The sequence below is a fragment of the Amphiprion ocellaris genome, chromosome 12, assembly GCF_022539595.1.
Source record: "Amphiprion ocellaris isolate individual 3 ecotype Okinawa chromosome 12, ASM2253959v1, whole genome shotgun sequence".
Lineage (NCBI taxonomy): Eukaryota > Metazoa > Chordata > Actinopteri > Pomacentridae > Amphiprion > Amphiprion ocellaris.
Genome location: NC_072777.1, coordinates 6,150,998 through 6,177,373, shown reverse-complemented (window position 1 = coordinate 6,177,373; position 26,376 = coordinate 6,150,998). Strand labels below are relative to the sequence as shown.

Here is a 26,376-nt window from a genome sequence, read left to right as displayed (position 1 = left end):
CTTGCATTTTGAAATCACAATTAAAGGGAAAATGTACATTAATACATATCAGCGTGAATCTCTCTAGTTGATTACTTAGATTAAGATAATTTTTTAAAAAATGTAATGTTTAAACATGGAATTGAGGAATTATCTCAATAAATCTGTATTCAATTGCATATATGTCCAAAAGACACATAAAATAAATATCTAATTTTGGATGTTTTCACTCGATTAGTCTGAAAGAATACATGATGTGGAAGCAAAATAGCACAAAACCTCAAAATTAACTGGCTAACTAACTCAATATGTACATAATAGCTATACTAAACTATTTCTTTTCCATCATTTGTGCTGATTAAAACTGCTTTTATCCTCCTGCATCCTCCCACCACCGTTGGATGACCCAACATGGAGGCTGGATGCCAACAGCAGATCAAAATCTTTTTTCTCTCTCTCTAAACAGGCTACTTGCTTCCAGATCAACCAAATGGTATTTATGAATAATGCCACTTAGTCCTAATTGCAAACACTGGTCCAGGAAAATAACATAACAACATAATCCTTTTTACTGAAGTAGGATATTTGGGTCATATCTGTGTCTGTAATTCTCAGGCTCATGCTGCTGGGATGTTTAATTATCATGAATTAATTATAGACTTTTGCCATGTGTATGGTAATTACCATGGCTCTGCTCCGTTTGCTCATTACTCAATCTAATTTGGAGGGACTGAGGATGAAACACATAGTGTCAATCCGATCCTGTTTTCATTCGCAAAATTGACGTTATTAGCAAACTCTGCTGATTTCCAGCATGTTGTCATTATGTCCCATCATAAGCTACATTTGTGGTTATTTTTGGAGTCACTGCAGGAGGTTATCAAAGAGTCAAGGACATTTTTTCTGCTACACCCAGTAGAATTACCGTAACTAGAAAGGGGCTGGACTTTAACGTGTTAATTTCGATTTATTAATTACAGAAAAAAGAACGTGTTAAAAAGAATAATTAATTAATAATAATTAATTAATAATTGTTGTTTTTTTCCTGTTTGTCTCACTTGTGTTTTTTGTCTTATTTTTGTCATTTTGTGTTTTGCTTTATTCACTGCTTTGTGTATTGTTTTTGTCATTTTGTTTCACGGTTTTGTCATTTTCTTTGTCTCGTTTGTCCATTTTTTTATCGCTTCGTAACTTTGTCTAATTCTTTGTCTCTTTTTTGTTTTGTTTCGTGTCGTTTGCCTAATTTTGTGTCATTTTGTTTCTCACTTTTGTCCTTTTGGGTCTCATTTTTGTAATATTTTGTCTTGTTTTTTTGTCTTTTTAAAAGTAAAATACTATATTATGAGATCAAATTGGGCTGAATGTGGCTCCTGAACTAAGATGAGTTTGACACCCCTGATCTAGGGTCCTATATGTTGAGAGTCAGACTGGGTGGAAAAGGACAGAAATGCCTATGTTTTTATGTATAAATTGTTCATGTAGAGGATAAATTGCGAGAAGGAGATGAGGTTAACTGCAATTTTTCAGTAAAATTATTTGGTCAAAATATAGAAGAGCAAAAACTCAGGATTTTCGAGAAAATCATAAAACTTAAGCCGCATGAAAACTGTAAAAGATCTCAAAACACGGATTTAGATGAACAATATTTTAAGCCTATTTAAACTTTGAATGAAGCTTTTACTGTAAAATATTTCAGAGCTACACAGTTTAAAAGATGGCGGGGCTTTGTCAGTTGTCCAGCAGACTTTCCAATTATTTCAGTGGGGATTTTTGATGCATTATTTTTGCGATATTCGTACAAAACATACATGAATCACTAACAAAAGACACAGCACACTATTCCTGCCTGAGCTTCACGTTTGGATATGTCATTTATACGTGTTTTCTCAAAGCTACAGGACGAATTAGGTGCAACAGTGATCTGAAACATCGCCAAATGCTGCATATGAGTGTAATAAAAAAAACGAAGTGTGCATCTGCTATCTTTCTACACTGTGTTAATGACGGCGGTTTATTTTATTCAATCTTCAGAATAAAAAGGTTGAGATTTAGTTCATCTATCTAGTTTCTTGTGCTGTTTTTGAACTGATGTTTGACTCTGAGAAGAAAACATCCGGCCCCATTCTGGAGTCCAGAGGGAACTGAAAATCACCCTCGCTTTTTTTGCATGCATGCACCTGTGCACGTAAGTACGGTTACAAAAGTTACATAACGCTGGTATAGTTGGGGGGGTGGAGCCGACTGCTCTCCCCTTTAAGATGTTTCAGTGCCTGCAGACGTGACTGTTTGGAGAAGAGTTCATGAACTTCACTTCCCTTTTGTGGAAAGAGTGTAAATGTGCAAACCAGCGACTGAAACCAGGCTTTATGGCTCAGAGTATGAGAAAAAAAACAACGTGAGCCCAATAAAATGACTCATCTAAACCAGTTCTTTCCCATCAAGGTGGATGAAAAAGTTTAGTTTTTATGAAGGTGATTGCCTCTAAACAGTATTCAGCCATCATTTATCGTTTAGTTGTTTTTCAACACTGAATCACAGTCAAATCATCTGGCATTTTTGAGCAGAATTTCTTTTAAAAAAGAGACTCTTTCATGCTAAAGTGAAAATAAGTTTCTCCAAGGTCATTTAAATTAATTATTAATGATGAGTGGTTAATGATTGCACACCCTTCAAAGTGACTCAACTAAGTCAACACAGGTGCTAGAAGTCACACGGAGATCATCTGAGTGCAGTGAGTGTGTCTTAGTGATTATATTATTAAAACACCTTGGTGGCCTCTCTCACTAGTCTCTCTCTTTCACAGTCACTTCAGACACTTTCTCTGCACTCAGATTATCTCTATTTAACTAACTGTGTGACTATTAGTACTAACTGTATATTCACCTGTGTTGAATAATATGAGTTCCTTTAAAGGAGGTAAATACTTATGCAATCAGTTGTATGAAATTTTATGTTTTTAACTACTTGGTATTATTTTGTAGAAGTCTGTCTTCATTTTAAAATGAAAAAGCAGTTTTTGTCATTTCTGGTCAAAAAACCCTAAATAAGTTAACCAATATTCAATGTTGAAACGCAATTAAAGGGGGATGAATACTTTCAATACGCACCGTAAATCCCATCCGTTGGCATAACTGAACTGACATTTTGATGCAGGTTTAAAATAGTGTTTCAAATAGCTAATAAACACCACACTTGGGAGAGTTACCGGTTTGCCACCAGGTGTCCACCACAGGACAGCGTTCCTCCCCGACCACTCTGTAGTACCACTCCCAGGCTTCAGTGTTGATCGGCTCCCCGACTGCAGACAGACATAGACAACTTTAATCACATTGTTGTTATGTTTCGTACATTTTTCTTAGTCCAGTGTGTATCTTTATATATACACTACCATTCAAAAGTTTAAGGTCAATTAGAAATGTCCTTATTAGAAAAGCATTTTTTTCAAAGAAGATAACATTAAACGAATCATAAATCCAGTGTAGACATTATTAATGTGGTAAATGACTATTCTAGCTGGAAACAGCTGATTTTTAATGGGATATCTACATAGGAGTACAGAGGAACATTTCCAGGAAAACGGGTGTGTGTGTTTTTCTAGGTTTGTATGCTGGACATTGCTTTGGACACCCACGGCTCAGACATGCTGCTTGACTTTGAGTAAATATGCGACACGTGTGTCCTCACAGTAAAGGAATTCATCTCATAGCTCTCCACTCCAGGACACAAACACTTCACTCATTAGAGGTTAGTCTTTCATGTGACTTTGTACTGTGTCCTGTGTACAAACTGTATGTGACTGGCAGCTGGTTAACGCCGATTTAGAATATTTATGCCAACACATTAATCTCAACTGATTATCGGCCAGGTCCATTATTGTTATCAACATTACAGCATAAATGGTGGGAAGTTCTCTTTTAATTAAACACACAAAAAAACTTAAATAAAAAAGTTTAAGAGTTTGAGTTACTCTAAATTTTGATACAAAGATTTATGTATTTTTCTGTTGTAAAGCATGTTCAAGACAACAGCCGTTGTGTCAAAGTACCCTCTAGTAAAAAGGATTATGACTGGTGTGACAAAAGTAACCCAACAAGTGTAAATGTTGTAAATTAAAGTGCCATTTATGGTGTAATTATACCAGAGTAATTTACATATTAGGGATTAAACCCAACAAAAGTTACAGGAAATGCCACTTTACCTACCATGGTACCCAACATTGTTATTAGTTATGAAGAATAACCTACTTAATGTAATAATGAAGTTAAGACCCAATGGTATTCCAAATGACAGAACTTAATCTAATTATTAGAAATACAATAAATGTATACCAGATCCAAATATTGGTTACCAATCTCCTTCATTCCTAATAATCAGTACCAGAAATGACCATGTAGGTCTCTGATAAAATAACAAATTATGATCGTAATTAATTTGGTAATCGGTATTAATTTTAACCCAAATATGCAATATAACTTATTTAAGGAGCAAATTAACGTGAGAGTGATGTAATGGAGACAAATGTCCCTTTCAGTCTATTGACTTTAAAAGCTGTATTTGAGCACAAAGTGTGGTGGGTGGAAACTGTACTGGAAAGCCGTTCTAGAGAAAGGAAGCCATTGTTCACTACAGTAGAGGCAGTACCTTTAAAGTTGTTGTTGTTATTGTTGTTACATCCATGACTACATTGTGTGGTTTAACCCACTTTCTGTAGTTTATGAGAAAAATGGGCTCAAAGTTTTGTGTTTTGAAGAATGGTCTAACATTGGAAGCGCCACTGTAACGCCATATTTGGGTTGTGGGTTAGACCACTTTGAAGCTAAAATCTAGACCACAAAATATTACAGAAATTATATAAATCTCAGTTGGGATTTTTGTGGGTTACACCACTCTGCTTCTAACCCTTTCATAAAATAGGAAAAAATATGGATATGTAATGTCCATATTAATATGTTCTAACCATTTTGACCAGAACTTAAAACATTTATCAGTATCATCTAAAGGAGAAAAGGTCAGTTTGTCCATATTATACGTTTCCTTTATGATTGCTATCCACTCTCCTTTGGTTGTTGGTGCCATGTCTATCCATTTCTTAGTTACTGCTTTCAGAAGATACTTACGCTGAAACTGTTCGGTGTTCGGAAACGTTAGGAGAAACCAACACCTGATTTCTACTGAAGCTTCTACGATTACCATGATAGATAATTGTTTGGTATAAGTACCAAAACTATAATCAGTCTCAAACCCATTTCTGTTGCTACCTCTTTCCAGTTGGATTGTATTGCTGTCGAGTTCTAAAACATGTAAAAGTGATGACTGAATATCCTCTCCACTGGCCAGACCTGGAGGTGGTGGACTGTATTTTACACGTTTACCCGCCCATCCTCTGTTTGGCTTAAAGCTCAGTGTTTCTTGGAAGACTGTTTCTGCAACACGTGACTTAAAAAGCAGAGCCGACCAACACTACACACATGTGAACGAGGTGGCCCCAAACTCAGACCATCTCTGAGCATCATGTTTCACATACCAGAGCCCAGAGTTTTGAGGGAGGAGCGGTCGTATTTGTTCACCCACTCGTCTCCAAACTTGAGCAGCAGGCGGATGGCTGTAGGGGCCCCGTAAAACTGGTTGATCTGAAGCCTCTCCACCATGTCCCAATATCTCCCTGTGAACAAGGAAATATGTTTAAACTGCAGCGGTTCAAACTGTCTGAATGTATGCTGAGAGATTACTGAAGATCTTGAATCTGAATCAGATATTAGAGATGAGGCCTGACAACTAAAGACTTCAATAACAAGGCTGAGGTGCAGACACTGACAGTATGATGAGTGTTGTCGTGGCTTCTGTGTTTACAGAAGCTGCTAATTTTAGTGTGGAAAGTATGACCAAGTTCAACTGTAAGCAGTTATTCATAGACAGAGACAAAAGCATGTGGAGCTCGTTGAAAAAGATACAAATACCAAGAAGGTGTTTTGTGTGACAACATGCTTTAAATGGAACATGAAAGTTTCATTAAAACTCTTAAGAGTGCAACTACAATAATACCACTAGAGGAATTTAAAAAGGCTCTTAGCTGAATAGATGACTATCTGGAGGGTTTACAATGCAAGATTAGTTTTATTTGTTATGAAATCATCATCCGGTTCAATGCACACTGGAAACAAATACAACTAGAAAAGCTCTGAGAGCGCAGTACTCCTCCAAGACTGTTCATTCCCTCATATGGTATTGTCAGAAATGTAGCATTTTTTTAAAAGAAATGCAGCATTTGTCTGTTTATTAGAAACTGATGATCAGAAACTACAGCAACATAGAATGTGTCCATTTAATATAGCTGTACCCACAAACAAAATGACCTTGCGCTGAGCACAGGCGTGTGTTATGCATGTGTATTTTACATACAGATACCGAATCATGTGACCTAAGTATGTAGCGGGCGGTGGGAAATGATGAGACTCAGAAACACCCCCACAATTTAATCAACTGTTCCTTGTATCATTTCCAAAAAGTCCCGATAAGTCCACAGCAGTGGATTTGTAGTAGGATCGCAATCATGTGATCTTTAGCAGGCAGCTGACGTAGCGTTCACTTGTAGTCATGGTTACAGTGACGCCGTGCCGCTACCTGGCAATGATGCAGAAATCTTTAACAAATCCGTGGATCCAGACTATAAGCTGCATCACTGCCAAAATCTAATGAATCGGTCCTTGTGTCATTTCTGACCTTCCCTGAAAATTTCATCCAAATCAGTTTGTCTGTCGTTGAGTAATGTTGCTAACAGACAGACGGACAGACAAACCTACGCCGATCGTCACATAACTCCGACATGTTCTTTGGCAAGGTAATAATAGTCTCTTTTTTTCTCGAAATTACTTTTTGCCTTAAACTTGCAATCTGTTTAATTCAAATGGTGCTTTAACTTCTTTTAAATCACTTCTGAAAATCCACTTTTACAGACTTGCTTTTATGTGAAGTTCACCTTTAGCTTTATTTACTTTTAGTGTTCTATTTTGTATTGTGTCCTGTTTATTTTAGATATTCTTCCTTGTTTTATTTTACTTTTAGCTGCCTGGTTCATTGGTTTAATATCATCTCTAATTCTTTCTCTAATTTTTTTGATTTTTAATTTCTAACCTTAACCCTCAATCATATTCTTTAATTTTTAAACTGCATAGTTCCTTTGTTGGTTGTGATTGTTAATCTAGCTACTTATTCAATTAATTTATTATCATTTTTACTGGTTATTTTAACTGACTGCTCTGACTCATCTCCTGTATCTTGTTTGATTGTTGTGTTGCATGTTTTAACTGTCAAAGCACTTTGTGAACACTGTTCTTAAGGGTGCTATATAAAAAAATAAATAAAGTTATTATGAAGTCAGTTTAAGTCAAAATTTTCATCTTCACGATCAGAAATAAATCCCACCTTTGTCTTGGCTATTTTGTAACTGCCTATTCAGATATGAGGTGACATGAAGCATCAGTTTATCGTTATTAAGATCCTATCACACTGCTGGTGTTCACACAGTACCTGGGTCGGGGTAAACAGGAGTGCTCTCAAACAGGACAGTGGTTCCCCCGTTCGCCAAAGGTCCGTAAACGCCGTAACTGTGTCCTGTTATCCAGCCGATGTCAGCCACACAACCGAACACATCTCCGTCATGGTAGTTGAAGACATACTAGGGATGAAAGTGAAGATGGATGAGATGAATGGTGACTGAAGTTATGTTTAAGAAATCGATTAATGCTAATTTGTTTTGAAGAGCCTATATTATGCACATTTCAAAGTTGATCACTTTAATTTTGAGGTCTAGTAGAATAGGTTTACATGCTTTAATGTTCATTAACTATTACTCATACTGCACATTGCTGCCAAAATCTGATCACTTGGTCCTTGTGTCATTTCTGACCTTCCCTGAAAATTTCATTGAAATCTGTTAGTCCATTTTTGAGTAATGTTGCTAACAGACAGACAGACAGACGGACAAACATACGCTGATCATCGCAGAACTCCGCTGCATTCCTTGGCGGAGTAATAAGGTAACTCTTCTTAAGGTTAAGGGTTACCTTGCAAATTGAAAAAGTCAGAGATGTAGCTTTTGCAAAAGCAACTGTAGCTATAAAACAAATGGTGGACTGTGAGGGAGCTGCTCATCTTTGGGCCAATTTAGCCTTCTAGCTAGGTACGCAAATGTGCTACACTGTGATGTAGACACACTACCGTTCAAAAGTCTGGGGTCACCCACACAATTTCATGTTTTCCATGAACACACACACTGTTATTCATGTGCTAACATAATTGCACAAAAGTTTTCTAGTCGTCCATTAGCCTTTCAACACCATTAGCTAACACAATGTAGCATTAGAACACAGGAGTGATGGTTGCTGGAAATGTTCCTTTGTAACTCTATGGAGATTTTCCATTAAAAATCAGCTGTTTCCAGCTAGAATAGTCATTTACCACATTAACAATGTCTACACTGGATTTCTGGTTCATTTAATGTTATCTTCATTGAAAAAAAGGCTTTTCTTTCAAAAATAAGGACATTTCTAAGTGACCCCAAATTTTTTGAAGAGTAGTGTACGTAACTGAAGAAAATCCTGGATCAAAAACAAGGCATTTCAGGCAGGTTTGGAGCAGTGTTTTTAGTAGGAGATATCAATTCCAATCAGTGTCGACTTTGGGCTTTGTAACTTTTATGGTCTTGTACAGTACATTGGAAAAAAATACTTAGGTTTGTTTGGATTTCATTTAAACAGTTACTCGGTCAAGGGGATTTTGAAAATGATGACAACGACTGGCAGGCTTGTATATTTTACTACTACAGAACTTTTACATGCACAAAAAAGCAGCCATATAACACACTAAAGGAAAGGGACAACCCAAAAAGCACAATATTTGCTCTTTAAATGTGGGCTCTTTAAACTTGAGCAGTGAAAAATACATCTAGAACTCAACACAACACGCAAAAACTGAAGCACCATTTCTCTGAAACTTCTTATGTAATCTGCTGTGACCGGACTCAGATTTTCCCTACAGCTGGTCTGAATCTGGATTACAGATCACATTTTGGTCGTCCAAGGCCTCAATGGGCAACTATAAATTGCGCGATATGAAAATGAGAGCGTCATGTTTACCCTGTGTGTGAGTGCAGCGTACAGCAGGTATCCGGCCTGAGTGTGGACGAGGCCTTTAGGCTTCCCTGTGCTGCCCGATGTGTAAAGCAGGAACAAGGTGTCTTCACTGTTCATGGCAGCTGGTTCACAAACCACATCTTCCTTCAGCATCTCCTGCACAACACAGTGGACTAGCATGACGTAGATGGACAACACGTAATATACACCAATCAGGCTTCACATTATGACCACCTAATACTGTGTTGGTCCCCTTATGTGGTCAAAAATGCTCTGAACCATTGGGCCTGGACCAGAGGACCTCTCAGGGTGTCCTATGGGGTCTGGACCAGGACGTTGGCAGTGGATCCTTTGGGTTCTCTGGGTTGTTCAGTGGGACTTGTTCCACTGCATCCTGTTGATGTTTGATCAGAATGGAGTCTAGGAAGTTTGGAGGTCAAATCAACATCTTGGGTGATCGTCATGTTCCTCAAGATGTTCCTGATTGTTTGATGGTTTTGCGATGTGGTGAGGTGTATTTTCCTTTAGTGACATTTAGGATTTCCATTTGCATGAAAGAGTGTGTTTGTTCTGGGACAATGTTTATTTGGGTGTCTAAGTCTCATCAACATGGACGCCAAAATCCAAAGTTTTCCAGCAGAACACCACATAATACCAATACGATCAATGTTATTCACTTCACCTGTCAGTGGTTTTAATGTTGTGGCTGTTCGGTATAAGTATGAAAGACATAAAGACATAACAAGAGAAACTAACATTTTTGAAAGCACAGAAACATTAACTTTATGGCTGAAACTGTCAACTGACAGAACAATCTAACTACAGAGAAGTACCTGTTCTGATCTTACTCAACAGGTTGCGTCATGTTCAAATCTCCATTGTTGCGTGACACAATGACTAACACCAGAGACGTCATAATGGACTAAGCCCATAGTGATGTTAGTAATACATCAGATTGTTCAGTCAGCTGATGTTTCCAGAGTTGAGAATGAGCTTTCAGAGGTTGATCTGATTATCTGAGAAGCTGATCGAATCATAAAAAGACACAATTTGGGGGTATTTATTGAGAAAAAGATGCTTGTGTTTGAGTTTTATTCAGGTTCTGATTGGCTCTCTGCTGCCTCACCTCCTCCATGGCGATGTCTCTAGCTGTCATAGCAACCGGACTGTCTGTTCTCATGGCAACAAACACCTGCTGTACTGTTGGACAGCTCTGGACCGCCGTGTCCACCGTCTTCTTCAGCTCTAAGATCTTACCCCCTCTGATGCCCTGGTTCACAGTGATGACGGTGCTGGACTGAGCTGCAAATGTGAAGCAAACAAACTAATTTAAACATTCAACTGTCACTACAGTTTTCTTGCCTTTTAATTCAACTTTATATCACTTTATGTCAATCTGATTTCATAAACACTGGATAACTGTGATGGACAACAGCTACCAAGTTGGGAAAACATTCGAAATACGTCACAAAAAAACCCACTAAAGACAACAGAGCCTCACAAACATTTGCTCTGATCAATATTTGTACATTAGCAACTAATAAAACTGTTTTTTTTTTATATGAAAGGTATCATTCATTGGTTCCCCAGCCTGCATCTTTACTGGAATTCAGGATCTTATCAGTGTTGTTTCCAGAGGCTTCAATTCATTGTTTGGCCACAAGCAGAAGAAACTAAACCCACTCACAGTGTCATAACATAAAACAACTCACTATTTACACAACCAGCAGCCTCATTCATTTTCTAATCATGTTTCTGTTCACCTAAACACTGCAAGGTTAGCCCATTTCAGACCCTTGTCCTTTAATCTAACAGCATCTTAAAGCAGGCTTCATGTCTCGAAGAGCATCTCAGTAACTTTCTTTTCATCATGGCAATTCAAGGAAAGCTTTTCCCACATTTCAGTATCAATATCTTTTTTTAAAAAATCCCACGCATACACAGGGAAAACATGCAAACTCCACACAGAAAGATCCCAGGCCAGGACGCAAACTGGGGACCTTCTACACTACAGGCCAAAAATTTGGATGCAAGATCAAATATGTAGTAAAAAAAAAAAAAAAAAGATTTGCAGTAAAAAAAAAAAAAAAAGAGATTTTCATTGGTGTACTTTGCAGCAAAATAAATATGATTATATATTATAAGAGTCACTCATCAGAATAGATTTTCTGTAATTACAGGTATTTATATCTGTACTTTTGTTTCTTCACTCAGCTGTTTCTTTCTAGACATTTCTATAGTAGTTATAGAGACACAGTTGAGATTTATTGGGATTTTTGTCTGCAAACTCTCAAAATCCAAAGAGCTAAAGTGAATAATGCAAACTATGATTTGTTTTTTTTTACTTTTGCACTGAAGTTGTGGCTCTTACAAATTCTCAAAACTCTAAAACTAAATCCGTCTTTTCTTTTGTCAACATTTATTCAGCAATTGTCTGGTAGCATCACTACCATTCAAAAGTTTGGGGTTCACTTAGAAATGTCTTTATTTTTGAAAGATTTTTTCAATGAAGATAACATTAAATAAACCAGATCTCCAGTCTAGACATTGTTAATGTGGTAAATGACTATTCTAGCTGGAAACAGCTGATTTTTAATGGAATATCTCCATAGAGGTACAGAGGAACATTTCCAGCAACCATCACTCCTGTGTTCTAATGCTACATTGTGTTAGCTAATGGTGTTGAAAGACTCATTGATGATTAGAAAACCGTTGTGCAGTTATGTTAGCACATGAATAAACGTGTGAGTTTTCACGGAAAACGTGAAATTGTCTGGGTGACCTCAGACTTTTGAATCGTAGAGTATATCTAAAGGTAAATGGAGGAAAATGGTGCATGTCAATGAAAGCATAGTCATATCATGCAGTAATTATATCCCAAAATCCATAGAACTCATACTGTTTTTTATTATTTTTACCTTTTTAAGAAAGACATTCTGAACAAAAACTTGAAGGTGTTTCCAAACTTTTGGCCTGTTGTGTAGCTGCAAGGTGACAGTGCTGACCACAGAACAGCTGTGTGGCCCTTATGTAATCCATTGTTGACATAAAATATCAACAGTGGTGCAGCTCTAAAATGGAAATATCTCACCGTCTCTGATCCTCTCTGCGAGAGCTTCTGCACTGAAGCCTGCAAACACCACATTGTGGGCGGCGCCGATGCGAGCGCAGGCCAACATGGAGGCCACGGCCAGAGGGCAGGTGGGCATGTAGATGGTGACACAATCCCCCTTCTTCACGCCGTGGCGCCGCAGCAGGTTGCCCACACGACACGTCATCTCCAGCAGCTCCCTGCAGAAACACCAATGAGCTACGGAGCTTCAATATCAACACAAAAACACCGACCCGAGCCACCTCACCTGTAGGTGTACCTGACCTCTGAGCCCTTCTCATCTCGCTCCCACATCAGAGCCACTCTGTCGGGACAGGTGTGGACGTGTCGGTCCAGGCAGTTCACTGCATGAGTAGATAAAGAAACACAGAGAGATTACTCACTTCTGGAGTCTCTCCCAGCTGACTGAGGGTGAAGGCAGGGGACACCTGGACAGGTCACCAGTCTATCACAGGACTACATATAGAGACAAACAATCACACTCATATTCACACCTACAGACAATTTAGAGTCACCAGTTAACCTCAGCATGTTTATGGACTGTGAGAGGAAACTGGAGAACCTGAAGAAAACCCACACATGTACAGGAGAACATGGAAACTCCATGCAGGAAGATCCTGGGAAGGCCTGGACACGAACCAGGGATCTTCTAGCCGTATCCTGTTGCTGTAGTGATAGTGGATTTTGAATGGCAGGAAACCAAACCACTGATGTTTCACATTTCAACACCGGCCCTGATGACCTCATTGTTTCAGTTGATGCACTTTTGTTAAAAAAAAAAAAAAAATCAAAATAAATAAATGTTTAAGTCATTTTGGACAAATTTAGTGTTATTCTAGATCACTTTTAATCATTTGAGAGAAATTCTGACTGATTTTGGATCATTTTTCAGTCATTTTAGACTATTTCATGTCATTGTGACCAAATGTTTGTCATTTTAGATAATTTCTGGAAAATTTCCTGCAATTCTGGATCATTTTCAAGTCATTTTGGACACATTTTGAATCATTTTGGATAATTTTTTGAAGCATCTTGGACAATAACAGTTTGGAAGCAGAGCTGTCTAACCCACTGTCTGTAGTTTAAGAGAAAAATGGGTTCAAAGTTGTGTGTTTTGTAGAATGGTCTAACACTGAAGCACCACTGTAACGCTATATTTGGGTTGTGGGTTAGACCACTTTACCACTAAAATCTAGACCATATAATATTTCAGACATATTTAAAACTAAGTTGGGATTTTTTGTGTATTAAGATTTTTCACTTATAAAGTAAAATATAAGTTTTTAAATGTCATTGTGATTAAACTCTGGCCCCAGCTTGTCTAGAACCGCCACTATCGATCCAAACAGTGCCATGAACGCACCATGAGTGGCACTGTTTGGATGTGATGACAGCAAGTGGTGTGTGATGCTTTCGCTTTCTATGAACAAACAACAGATGATCTCACCAGACACGTTCAGCTTTCCTCCCTCGAACCAGCGGATCCTGCCTCGGCTCAGGTCGCAGTCCTGCACGGCGGTAAAAGGACGGATCCAGCTCAGTCTGTGACGCGCCACGGCGGCCCAGAAGCTCTCACTGCTGGAGACGGAGAACTCCTGCAGCCCCGAGCGACCCGACACTCCTCCAAAGCCGGTAGACTCCGGCATGAACGCCGCCGTGTTGCATCTCCGGAGCCCCAGAACCCGGAGAGGAGACGCCAAGACGCGTAAAGACGCAGCGCATCCGCAGCGCAGCCACATCCCGTCAGAAAGACTCTGAAACACGTTTACAGAACATTTCAATAAAAGTTCACACTATTCAGCTGTTTGGGAGATTACCCCTGCTCGACTTAAGTGAAGAGGAAAACTTGGAAACCCCGGAGAGGAAGGGCTTGACGAGTGATGCGTTAAAGGGCGGTTACAAAGCAAATGCGCCGACACTTTTTGTTTTTTCTTGGAGAGCTGCAGCAAGAGGCAGGATTATAAAATGCACGAATAAGGTTAATTGAAAAGCTCCTCCAGACGTTTTAAGACATAAAAAGCTTACCTGTTCTGAACAATAATTTGGGATAAATGTAAGATTTAGGTTTAACTGATCTTAAAACAAAACAAAAACATGAATACACGAAATCGATCATTTAAAATGTCATCTGTTGCTTATTTACATCTAAAATGAGGAGTTAAAGATTCCAGTTAGACGTCTTAAGGCGTACACTGTAAAAAAAAAAATATTGCAGCTTTACTGGTATTGTAGAGATTTTTTCTGTGAAACTGCTGATAATGCCAAGTAAGTTCAAAGAAAAATAAAAGAAATATTCCATATTTTAGCACTAAAAACGGCCAAAAATGGAAATAAAGTTATTTTACAACATTTCACAGCAAAATATTTTTTTACTATGTTTAAATGAGCAAGAGATATTAAAATTTTCCAAATATGTCATTTGAAAAAAAAAGTATATTCAGGAAAAAAAAATTTAAGCTTTCATCTTATAGATTTCCTGTTTTGCTTACAGATAATATCTAGTAAAATCAAAGTTTTCAACCTGATCAACCCCAGATCATAACTCTAACCCCCACAGGGTGGTAGACACTAGCCATGATGAGGGCATCACTTCATCTGCCTCTCTTCTTACCCTGATGCCCCCATCACTCTGGAACAGGGTAAATCTGGACTCATCAGACCACATGACCTTCTTTCATTGCTCCAGAGTCCAATCTTTATACTCCACAGCAAACTGAAGCCTTTTTTTCTGATTAGCTTCACTGATCAGTGGTTTTCTTAGAGCTACAGCTGTTTAGTCTCAGTCATTTGAGTTCCCTTCTCATTGTTCTTACTTTCACTATTAAACATAGCTGTGAGTTCTACTGTTGATGTCCTACGATCATCTAAGAGTTTGTTCCAACCACATTTCTTCCACCAAGATGATGGTTCTCCACTATCCTTCAGGTTTTAATAATACGTTGGACGGTTCTCAACCTCATTTTAGTAGTTTCAGAAATCTCCTTAGTTGTTTTCTTTGCTTGATGCAGGCCAATAATTTGTCCCTACTGAGACAAATTAACATAATTTCCATGACCACAGGATATGTCTTCCAACATGATTGTTTCAGAAATGAGAAGCTCCTCACTGCATCAGCTAGAGTTAAATAAGTTGTTGCAGCTGAAACGTATTCATCACTGTAGTAATTATCCAATGGAAGGTTCTTACATATTAGTTAAATCCAGGTAGCAACTTTTTTTTGGACAGGCAGTGTATTTCTTCCTTATCTTACCTAAAAACATTCTTCATCTCATCTAATTGCAGGTTTTATGGAGCACAAATTAACTTACTGAGCATTTAAAGCAGTGACTATGGTTCAGGTGTGATTAGATTTATTATAAATCTAAATATAAATTACAGTTTTAGTTCAGTTTTTCCTTCAGAATATCTGGTGTTGATTCAATGTTAGATCTACAGATTTAAAAGATTTTAAAATTTGCATTTCATCACAGTTCAGCATTGAACAGTTTTGCATGTCTTAACTCATAACCTACAGATAAAGAGTTTAATTTAATCCCTGCTGCTTATTTCCGCTTCAGTTTAACCCTGTATTTATTATCTTATTACATCTACTATCACAGTGAGGCGACAAAAGCATTCAGGTGCATTTTAAATATCAGTATAACTTTTAATTAGACTACACTTACATTTATACAGAGACAAACATAATTGGTGTTTTCTATACATCATAGTACAGGACTGACTAATGGACATTTTCAATATGTACAGCGTAATTGTTTGTACACCCGGAAGAAACAGTTTTAACTTCTTTTTCACAGGATTTGTAGTCGTACCAGTGAGAGTTTCCGGTTTATAATCTATCAGACGTCAAAAAACACTCCTTATTAGCAGATAAAAATCCACTTCTCGGCTCCATTTATCTGAAATAAAGGTGTTTCTTTTATTGCGTATAAAAGCTGCCATGTCACAGTTAACTCTGCATCTTAAAGAAAATAAATATATTTATATATATTCTAATGCAGCTCCATGTCAGAACATCTGTTTCTGTGCTTGAGCCTCCACCCAGACAGGATTAAGTTTTGGTCGACTTTACACTACGGTTCAAAAGTTTGGGGTCACTCAGGCAATTTCATGTTTTCCATGAAAACTCCCACTTTTATCCATGTGCTAACATAACTGCACAAGGGTTTTCTAATCATCAATTAGCCTTTCAACACCATTAGCTAACACAATGTAGCATTAGAACACAGGAGTGATGGTTGCTGGAAATGTTCCTCTGTAACCCTATGGAGATATTCCATTAAAAATCAGCTGTTTCCAGCTAGAATAGTCATTTACCACATTAACCCTTAGATGCATAAATGAGGTCGTTTTCCTGCAATATCTTTGCATTGAAAAGTTTTTATCATTTCATTTTCCAGCTATTCTTCAAAAAACATGTTTTTCATAGCATTCCTTTTAAATTTTTAAGCTACCTTTAATACTTCTTAAGAAATTGTAATATTTGTATTACTACCCCAAGCTTTTTATCACTGATAACATCATACAAGAGGTGATGCACAAACTTGGAGGGATGGAGAGCAGCAGCAGTTGGACGAAAAAGTGGAGAAATGTCAACATAATGGATGTTGACATTCTTCTATTGATGCTCTGTGTATTATTCTTCTTTTTCCAATTATGAAAACGCTCAAAATCTGTTAAAAAGTGAAAAATAAGCATATTTCAAACATGACATCATTCTTGTGTGGACAGAAATATAATACAAACAATTATTATTCTTAAACGAAATGACAAAAATGGTATAAAAACACATTGATTCTTATAAATGAGTCATTTTTAACCCACTTATGGAAGAATGTAGGGTCCAATCAGTCGTGTATTTAAGGGTTAACAATGTCTAGACTGTACTTCTGATTAATGTTATATTCACTGAAAAAAACTGCTTTTCTTCCAATAATAAGGACATTTCTAAGTGACCCCATACTTTTAAATGGTAGTACATTTCTTAGATCAAACAGGCAGAAATGATGTGATCAGTTCAGTTGATGAACTTCTTAGAGGTGTGATTGCAGTTTAAATGCATGTATTAAGGTTCAACTCAACCAATAAGACAAAACTCCTGCCTGTGAGAAATGTTCAAAACGTCGCCCTGCAGGCGTTTTCACCATCAGTCTGTATTCATTTCAGTTACTCTCCTCCATTTCTGCCGTCTCCTGCTCCGTCTCCTGATCCTCGGCCTCGTCTTTGTGCGTCGTTTTGTCGGAAACTGTCCCGAGCATCTTGGCGTTGTGCTCCTGCGCCTTCGCTCGCAGCGCGGCGATACTGTTCTCCCTCAGCTCCTCCTTAGAAATCGGCGACTTTGTGTCTTTGCTCTGCTTCTGCTGCTCCTCCTGCAGCACTTTGTCCACCGTTTTCTCCTGTAGTGCTGCAGGTGCAGGTGCAGGTGCAGGTGGAGGTGGAGGCGTCAGGCTGCCGGCTTTTCCTGGAGACGGGTGTGTAGTTTCAACAGACTTCTTGTGCATCCCTGCATGAAAAAAACAGTTTCATTTAACCCTGTTGTTCTCATTTAGGGGCTGACTTTGACACTACTGATGTATATAATATAATAATTTAGTGAATTAAATTGATTTTATCCTTGAAAAAAGTCATTTAAGTGATATTTCGTCACGTACTGCAGTGTTTGACATTGAAAAAGAGTGTGGAAGAGGATGAAGAGGTATAAATGGGTGAATCTAGCAGCTCTTATTCAATTAGACTCACCTAAATGATTTAAACGAATCGATTGACACGAGGCGCGGGAGGAGATTTGCTCTAATCTGTCCTGATGAAGTGGGATTATCTCCGTATTGACAGCTACATTTTAATGACATGCTGATGCCTTTATTGGCTCCTGATGCGAGTCAGGCTTAACACTGAGAATCCAGTTTAATCTTAGAATACAATCAGAAAAACCTGGAAAACTCTTCAGTTTTTGTATTATTGTTGAAAAAAGAGGCTTATTTTTAAATTTTAGCCACATGTGGTTTGGAAGCTGCAGTTTTAGTTTATTCCCATGCAGAATTTTTCAGCCAAATAAGAAAATTGTGAGAAAAAGAAACATTTTTTAGTAGCTCCTTTACACAGAATGGGTTAAGATGTGGGTTTTAACCCTCCCGTTGTCCTCATTTATGGGCACCAAAAAATATTGCTTCCTTGTCTTGAAAAAAAAAAACAAAGATTCAGAGGAAAAATTCCCCAAATTTCTGAAAATTTGCAAAACCTTCGGGAAGAAAATTCCAATAATTCCTTAAAAGTTTCCCTTAAAAGTTTTATTTTAAAAATCCTCCAAATTTGGCAAGAAAATTATTGTAAATATTTTCAAAAAATGAGTAAAAATCTTCCAAAAAAAATCCTAAAAATATTTAAAGTGATTACCTATATATCAGTAAAACTTTTGATATTTTCCTTAAGAACATTCACAAAAAAATCAACCAAAATCTAGTGAATTTTGCTGGATTTTGGTTGATTTTTTTGTGAATGTTCTTAAGAAACATTTTTAACTTTTTTTTCCATCAAAAAATTTTCAAAGATTTCCCAAAAATGTTGAAAATGTGAACATCAGAACTTTCATTGTGAAAATATTTTTCCCACATTTTCAAACTTTAAAACAGGTCAGTTTTGACCTGCAGGACGATACGAGGGTTAAAACATTTTATGTTTGCTTTAACCATTTTCAGTGACAGAGGATGATTCATTAGAAGTCGTCTGGGTTGAAATCTCAGGAGAGATGTGAGAAAGGAGTTGATTCTGTTGCACAGAGGGGACTAAAATGACAGATGAGGGCTCTTTTCTAACAGCGGATTTTTTAAAAAATGGCTTCCCTGCTTCTGTGACAAAAGCAGAACTCTCCTACAGTATATTGTTTCTTCTCTTGCTCACCCAGTAGCCAGGGAGCGTAGGAGTCCGTGATGCCGTCCTTGGCTGACTTGAGGATGGACTCCGGCAGGGGGATGGAGTGTCGGACCATCGCTCCGTACAGACCGTACTCTGCCATCACGCTGCTGCGACCCCAACACTTCTCTCTCTTCCTCCACTTGGCTCTGCGGTTCTGAAACCACACCTGAAAACAAGAAGGTCACACAATGAGTCCAGCTACAGTCTGAAAGGAGCAAAACATCACTTTAAACCACTGCTATCTCAGCTTCAGTTTGACATGAGAAAACTGTTCTCAAAAGCATCACCAGCCACTTTATTAGGTACACCTGTTCAATAGCTTGTTAGCACAAATAGCTAATCAGCCAATCACATGGCTGCAACTTTAGACATGTAGACGTGGTCAAGACAACTTGCCCCATTCTGATGCTCAAATCGAGCATCAGAATGGGGAAGAAAGGGGATTTAAGTGAACGTGGCATGGTTGTTGGTCTGAATATTTCACAAACTGCTGATCTACTGGGATTTTCACACACAACCATCACTAGAGTTTACAGAGAATGATCCCAAAAAGAGAAAATATCCAGTGAGCAGCAGTTGTGTGGAACAAAATACCTTGATGATGTGAGAGGTCAGAGGAGAATGGACAGACTGGTTGGAGATGATAGAAAGGCAACAGGAACTCTAATAACCACTGGTTACAACCAACAAATGTAGAATACCATCTCTGAACACACAACACATCCAGCCTTGAAGAAGATGGACTACAGCAGCAGAAGACCACACCAGGTGTCACTTCTGTCAGCTAAGAACAGGAAACTGAGGATACAATTGGCACAGGTTCACCAAAATTGGACAATAGAAGATTGGAAAAATGTTGCCTGGTCTGATGAGTCTCCATTTCAGCTGCAACATTCAGATGGTCAGAATTTGGTGTAAACAACATGAAAGCATGGATCCATCCTGCCTTGTATCAACAGTTCAGGCTGCTGCTGGTGGTGTAATGGTGTGGGGGATATTTTCTTGGCACACTTTGGGCCCCTTAGTACCAACTGATCATGGTTTAAACTCCACAGTCTACCTGAGTATTGTTGCTAACCATGTCCATCCCTTTATGACCACAGTGGACCATCTTCTGATGCTACTTCCAGCAGGATAATACTCCATGTCACAAAGCTCAAATCATCTCCAACTGGTTTCTTGAACATAACAATGAGTTCACTGTACTCCAATGACCTCCACAGTCACCAGATCTCAATCCAATAGAACCTTTGGGATGTGGTGAAACGGGAGATTGGCATCATGGATGTTCAGCTGACAAATCTGCAGCAACTGTGTGATGCTATCATGTCAATATGGAGCAAAATCTCTGAGGAATGTTTCCAGCACCTTGTTGAAAGTAGGACACCAAGAATTAAGGCAGTTCTTCCTGAAGGTTTTGCAAATTTTCAGAAATTTGGGAATTTTTTTTTGCTGAATTTGTGGGGGAGGTTTTTCAGACAAGGAAACAATATTTTTTGGTGCCCACAAATGAGGACAACCAGAGGGTTAAATGATAAACTGAAGCATATTATTGTTGAAATTAAATTAAGTTTTCTGAAGAAATTTCAGGTTGTTCATAATGTTTTATAAAAAGATAATTCCTTCAATGTGAATATTGTCAGAATGCACTTTTTTTGCACTAAAACAAAAGGGAAAAATTGAAGTTGTGGTTATTTATCGGTTATTATGCTCTGATTTTAATGGTCACTTGAGATCAAATTGGGCTGAATGTTGAACCTGAACTAGAAAGAATCTGACAGCCCTGTTCTCTCCATTATGAAGCCTCCCTGTCATTTCACCACAGCTTTTTTAACTCTTCAATTTCAAGGACTAGAATATAAACATCAGAGGAATAATGACATCTGCTGGTTGTTTCTGTGGAAGTCTGTGTTTTTTTTTTTTTTTTTTTAAAGCTTATTTCCATTAGTCTGCTTGCTCACATCCATCTGGTGGCGCCTCAGAATGTGAGAACTGTGCAGAATAAGTCTGTGACATGTGGACTCGATGCTTAATATTTCCCTCATTGCTTCATCTGTAGAATATATTGTCTTCCATCAGTTGTCTGAGCAGCATTTATCCTGCTTCTGGCTCCTCAAGTGCCTGAATTGATTTCCAGCAAGCCCAGACCTTGTAATGGTCTCTGCACACTTGTGAATATGGATGAGGAAAACAGGGAAAAATGAGCATCCTAAAATGGCCGAGGAGGCAGGATGAGATTGTGTAGTGTGTGTGCATGTGTGTGTGTGTGTGTGTGTGTGTGTTTTGCAGACCTGGAATTAAAAACGATCAAAGCCGGGGCCTGGAAAGCCATTCAGGTAGATCTGACGATAACCTCCATCTCATAAAAAGATGGGCCCCAGATGAGCAATCATGCTTTTTGACAGCAGCAGCAGTGTGTGTGTGTGTGTGTGTGTGTGTGTGTGTGTGTGTGTCTGCGTGTGTGTGTCTGTGTGTGTGTGTGTCTGTGGTGACCCGAGGGGGCCACAGAGGCTGATTGAAAAATAAGTTAATTTCCAGTCCTGGTCGATGGGAGACCGGCGCTCAAATATCACGGGAAATTAAAATGCTCATAGCAGCCAGAGCGGCCCTCTGCTCAGCCGCTGACCTCCGCTAATTAATTTCTATGTAGTTATCATTTCATTTTCAGCCGCCTCCTCCCAGAGACGGTGGGTGGAAGTTCTCCTCTATTAACTAATTACAGTACCGAGGGCGAATTGGCTGCTAATGTGAAAAAGCACTGAGGAGGACATCTTCATGTGCATCAAAAAAAAAGTCATTTCACCTTCGACCTGATGCTCACACACTGCAGGAAATCTCTACATTATATTCTCCCTCATTTGAGCAGGTTTATAGGTGATAAATGCACCTCTTTGATTCAGAACTGAAGATATGGGTCATTCCAGAATTGGAGGACATTTGGGTTTCAACATTTTTGATAAATAAACCTTCTTTTTTACAATTTTCTGCTCCATATTCATCAATAATAGGTAATAAACTATCAAAGCCTTGATTGGCTCAGCTTATACATCAATGGTAGCATTTTTATTCCATGTTTTCTGTGTTGTTTGCTAACCCTACTCTAATCACAGTAACAGGGTTGCTAATCCATGCTAATGTGATCTTTTTCTCAGCAGTAGAAGCTAGATATTTAGCTGCTGTTACTGCTGACCAAGAGGACAAACTGACTGATGGAAAACAGTCCAAAGAATTAGTCTGATCCTGATAATATGAGGTAGAGTGAGACATTCAATCAAGGCTGACAATGTTCTGAAAATATGAAAAATAGAAGAGAGGACATAGCTTTGCTCTACTCATTCTATAGGAAAAATGTTTGATGATGTTGATAACAAAAACAAAAAACAAAACACAAAACGACAGAAATGAAACATGAAACAATAGAAATGAGACACAAAATGAGAAAAATGAGACACAAAATAAGAAAAATGAGACACAAAATTACAAAAGCGAGACACAAAATGACAAAAACAAGGCACAAAACAACAAAAAAAGAGACACAAAGCAACAAAAACGAGACAGAAAATGTCAAAAATGAGACACAAAATGACAAAAATGAGACACAAAGCAACAAAAACGAGACACAAAACAACAAAGATGAGACACAAAACGACAAAAACGAGACAGAAAGCAACAAAAACGAGACGCAAAATGACAAAAACAAAACACGAATCGACAGAAACTAGACATAAATTGACACAAACAAGAGACAAAATGAGACACAAAATGACAAAAACAAGACACAAAACATCAAAAATGAGACACAAAATGACAACGTTGAGACACAAAACGACAAAAATGAGACCAAAAATGACAAAAATGAGACAAAATGAAAAAAACGAGACACAAAACGACAAAAAAGAGCCACAAAACGACAAAAACAAGACAGAAAATGAGAAAAACAACACAAAATGACAAAAATGACACACAAAATGACAAAAATGAGACACAAAGCTACAAAAACGTCATCAGCAGGGTTGTTGTGGGACACACATTCCATGTATAATAATTATTATTTAAAATATTACATTGATTAAAAAATGTTCTCATAATTACAGGAGACATCAATGAAAAAATAATACCAAAAAAGGAGATTTAAATTCCATTTTAACTGTTTTATTTTAGATTCAATTTGGACATCAGGGGGGTGGGACAAGAGAAAAATGTCATTTTAGGGGGAACTCCAGACTTATTTGGTAAATTTAAAAATATTTTCAAACATTCTTTTAGTTTTTTTTACATTTGGTCTCAGGATAAATTAATTTACACAACAACTGCATGTTTAAGTATTTTGGATTATTTGAAATTTTATGTAAATTGCCCTCCAGTCCTGGAATCATCTTTATATCTACACTCACCTGTATTCTGTCCTCTGGCAGCTCGGTCTTCATGGAGAGCATCTCTCTGGCATAAACATCTGGATAGTGAGCTTCATTGAAGGCTTTCTCCAGCTCCTCCAGCTGAAAGGACGTGAAGATGGTTCTGCATGCAAAACAAATGAGAGGACAGGAGGATGAATAAGCTTCAGATGCTGTTCATCGCAGCCTGAAAATCACATCTTTAGCTGCATTTTAGTCATTAATGAAAGCAATAGCAAACAGAACTTCACATATTTTGTACTAATATTCTATTTCATTGTAAATACAAACTAATTTTGCACCTTTTCTATAAATATCAGCATCTTTGGCGCCTTATTTTTATTTCTCTAATATATGTGTGGGGTGGATAAAATATCTATCTATCTATCTATCTATCTATCTATCTATCTATCTATCTATCTATCTATCTATCTATCTATCTATCTATCTATCTATCTATCTATCTATCTATCTATCTATCTATGATTGCATTCATTTTGTGTTTTACATTTATTTTCCTCTATATTTTTATTAATCACCTCAATTTATCCATTTAAAGGCAATGTAGGGTGTTTTAAATGACATTTTGTACTTTTTTAATACTCTATTTTATGCAAATACAAACAATTTTTTTCACCTTTTCTGTAATTATCAGCATTTTTGGCACCTTATTTCTATTTCTCTGACTAATATAACATATCTATCTATCTATGATTGCATTCATTTTATGTTTTTTTTTAATCAATTATCTCAATTCATGCAATTGAAAGGCATTTTTCTAAAAATATAACGCTACATAAACATGGCAGATTGAAAATATTCAGTTTTCTGACATTTATTTTCAGTTTAGGCAACAGAAACTAAAAGGAACCTTTAATTTTCCACTGCACCAAATGCTACAATCCAGTAAAATGGGATTTCTTTTAATTCCCCCTCTCATGAAACAAATACTATTTTATAAACTGTCTAAAACTACTGGAAGATGACAGTATTCATGTCTGTTTGTCACAAATTAAAAAGAGAAGGGGGGGGGTAAGCTTTTTTTTCTTCTTCGCATTTTTATTCCTAACGAAAAAAATGTACATTTTGGAATTAAAGCAAGAAAAATCCCAGCAATCCTGTCCGTTTTTGTCCAACAAATTCCAGTCTGAGACCATATTAAATAGAATAAAACCACACACTGTTAATGACAGATTAAATGGGATTAAAAGGTCTTTTGTTTAGGCCTAACAGGTTTGTCATCATTTTATAATATAAAAAAATCATTTGTATAATAATATTTCCACGACTTTCTTTTATTTTATCGTTTGTGTTTTCACCTGTGTCGTCTTTTCTTCCTCTTCTTGCTCTGACTCATGGAGGATTTGGAGAATTTTTGGTCGCCGGAGGAGCTCAGATCATCGGAATCTGCGAGGAAACATCGATGGAAAAAAACTGAATATAGGAGAATATCTGCAGCTCTAAATTCAAAATATTTAACATATTAGTGATAAATATTAAGATGGAGACGAATAAAGAATGCAAAAATAATCCCATCTTTCTAACTGCTATTCTTTCTGGATTTAAAATGTTTGTTTAATTCTTGCGCACAGATTCGTTCCCAAATGAAAACATAAAAATGTAAACATTTTTCTTGTTATTTTTAGATTCTCTTCACCACAGTTGGATTAAAATAATATAAAATGAAATATGAAGGCCTTTATTCTTGCCGTGTTGAATCTGTTTTTACATTTTTGTTTAAAATAAGTAATAAACACTTCTAATCTATTTTGCGCAATTTTACTTTTAATCAGACACTTGCACTTTTTGTCTGTTTGAGCGCAAGAAATTATTTCGTTCCATGTCTCCTGAATGAATAAATCAGCCACAAATGTGAGTAATATTCTACATTATAATATTCTGTTGACTGGGAAGTAATCAGCTGCATGAGAATCCTCAACAAACGAGTTAAAAGATGTTTTATTTCTCACCGGAGCTGGCGGAGTGTTGCGCATCCATCTGTGCGTCCATGTGCGCCGTCCTGTGCAGCGGCTGCAGGTGCACATTCTGCGCCTCTGACAGCACTTCCAGAAAAGCGGGCTGGCTGTAAAACGAGTGTATTCCCTCCGGTCCCAGCAAACCCATGCCGACCCCGAGCCCGCCGTGGCCCAGAGCGGACCGGGCCGCCAGGACGTGCGCTCTGTGCGGCAGAGCCTCCAGCGGCCGCCTCGGCGCCGCCGGCGGCTCCTTGTTGAGGCCGAGCAGCTCCTGGATGCCGAAGCCGGTGCGCCGCTGCACGGTGGGGGCCATCTTCCAGCCCGGGGCCGGCTGCTGGGAGCCGGCGTGGTTCACGGTGGTGTGCGAGGCTGATTTCTGTTTATTCTCGGTGTCTGAAAGCACAGCTCCCTCCTTCCCCGTCATGGCGGCGGGATTCCACTTTTTCTTTCCAAAGAGATTAAAAGCTGGATTCCCCGGTGCGCTGAGCAGAGATGCTCGTCTTTATCTGTGCGCGCTTCTCCGCTGCGCTTTTTATCCGACAGGCAACAGGCGGCAGCCAATCACAGGAGGGGCCACTGACAGCTCCATGAAGCTTTGTTAGATAAAGCAGTTCAATGTGACAAAATAACCACAACACCTGCATTTCTGGGAGGAAAGTGCTCAAGATATGGATGGATTTGCTTTAAATGTTTCCCAGATAAATCCGATTTTGTGACCATCAACCAGCAGGAACCAGAAAAAGGTTCATTACTTGAGAGTCACGTTTATATCAGAGTTTATAACATTATTTGAAAATACATTTGGCCACTTTCTCGTATTGTTTTGGTTAAACTTAAAGTCAAAGTTGCTAAAATTAGGTTTTAAAAAACGA

The 26,376-nt window shown here is 38.0% G+C and overlaps 2 protein-coding genes across 2 annotated transcripts in view; both read right to left on the bottom strand.

Annotated features, from left to right (window-relative positions):
- Window positions 1-14,079, bottom strand: part of LOC111566658 (acetyl-coenzyme A synthetase 2-like, mitochondrial) — a 30,583-nt gene extending 16,504 nt beyond the window's left edge. The window contains exons 1-8 of the mRNA XM_023267368.3: window positions 13,670-14,079; window positions 12,470-12,566; window positions 12,202-12,401; window positions 10,237-10,412; window positions 9,114-9,266; window positions 7,507-7,654; window positions 5,504-5,641; window positions 3,185-3,277 (exon numbers count right to left, since the gene is read on the bottom strand). Coding sequence (XP_023123136.2) covers window positions 3,185-3,277; window positions 5,504-5,641; window positions 7,507-7,654; window positions 9,114-9,266; window positions 10,237-10,412; window positions 12,202-12,401; window positions 12,470-12,566; window positions 13,670-13,961 — 1,297 coding nt within the window. The 5' untranslated portion in view covers window positions 13,962-14,079. The remainder of the gene's footprint in view (window positions 1-3,184; window positions 3,278-5,503; window positions 5,642-7,506; window positions 7,655-9,113; window positions 9,267-10,236; window positions 10,413-12,201; window positions 12,402-12,469; window positions 12,567-13,669) is intronic.
- Window positions 14,080-15,843: 1,764 nt separating this feature from the next.
- LOC111566665 (visual system homeobox 2-like) lies at window positions 15,844-26,050 on the bottom strand. The gene is made up of 5 exons (XM_035946870.2): window positions 25,499-26,050; window positions 24,848-24,935; window positions 23,529-23,652; window positions 19,120-19,300; window positions 15,844-17,725 (listed from the first exon to the last, which is right to left on the bottom strand). Exons 1-5 carry the CDS (start codon window positions 25,926-25,928, stop codon window positions 17,385-17,387), a joined length of 1,164 nt encoding a protein of 387 aa, XP_035802763.2. The 5' UTR covers window positions 25,929-26,050; the 3' UTR covers window positions 15,844-17,384.
- Window positions 26,051-26,376: the final 326 nt, after the last annotated feature.

Excerpts from the sequence above, each read along its gene's own strand:
- LOC111566665 (XM_035946870.2), bottom strand. The coding sequence starts at position 25,928 with ATGACGGGGAAGGAGGGAGCTGTGCTTTCAGACACCGAGAATAAACAG. Across the intron at positions 24,936-25,498 it reads GCAACACTCCGCCAGCTCCG|ATTCCGATGATCTGAGCTCC; the intron begins GTGAGAAATAAA and ends GTTTCCTCGCAG. Across the intron at positions 19,301-23,528 it reads TGCCAGAGGACAGAATACAG|GTGTGGTTTCAGAACCGCAG; the intron begins GTGAGTGTAGAT and ends TCTTGTTTTCAG.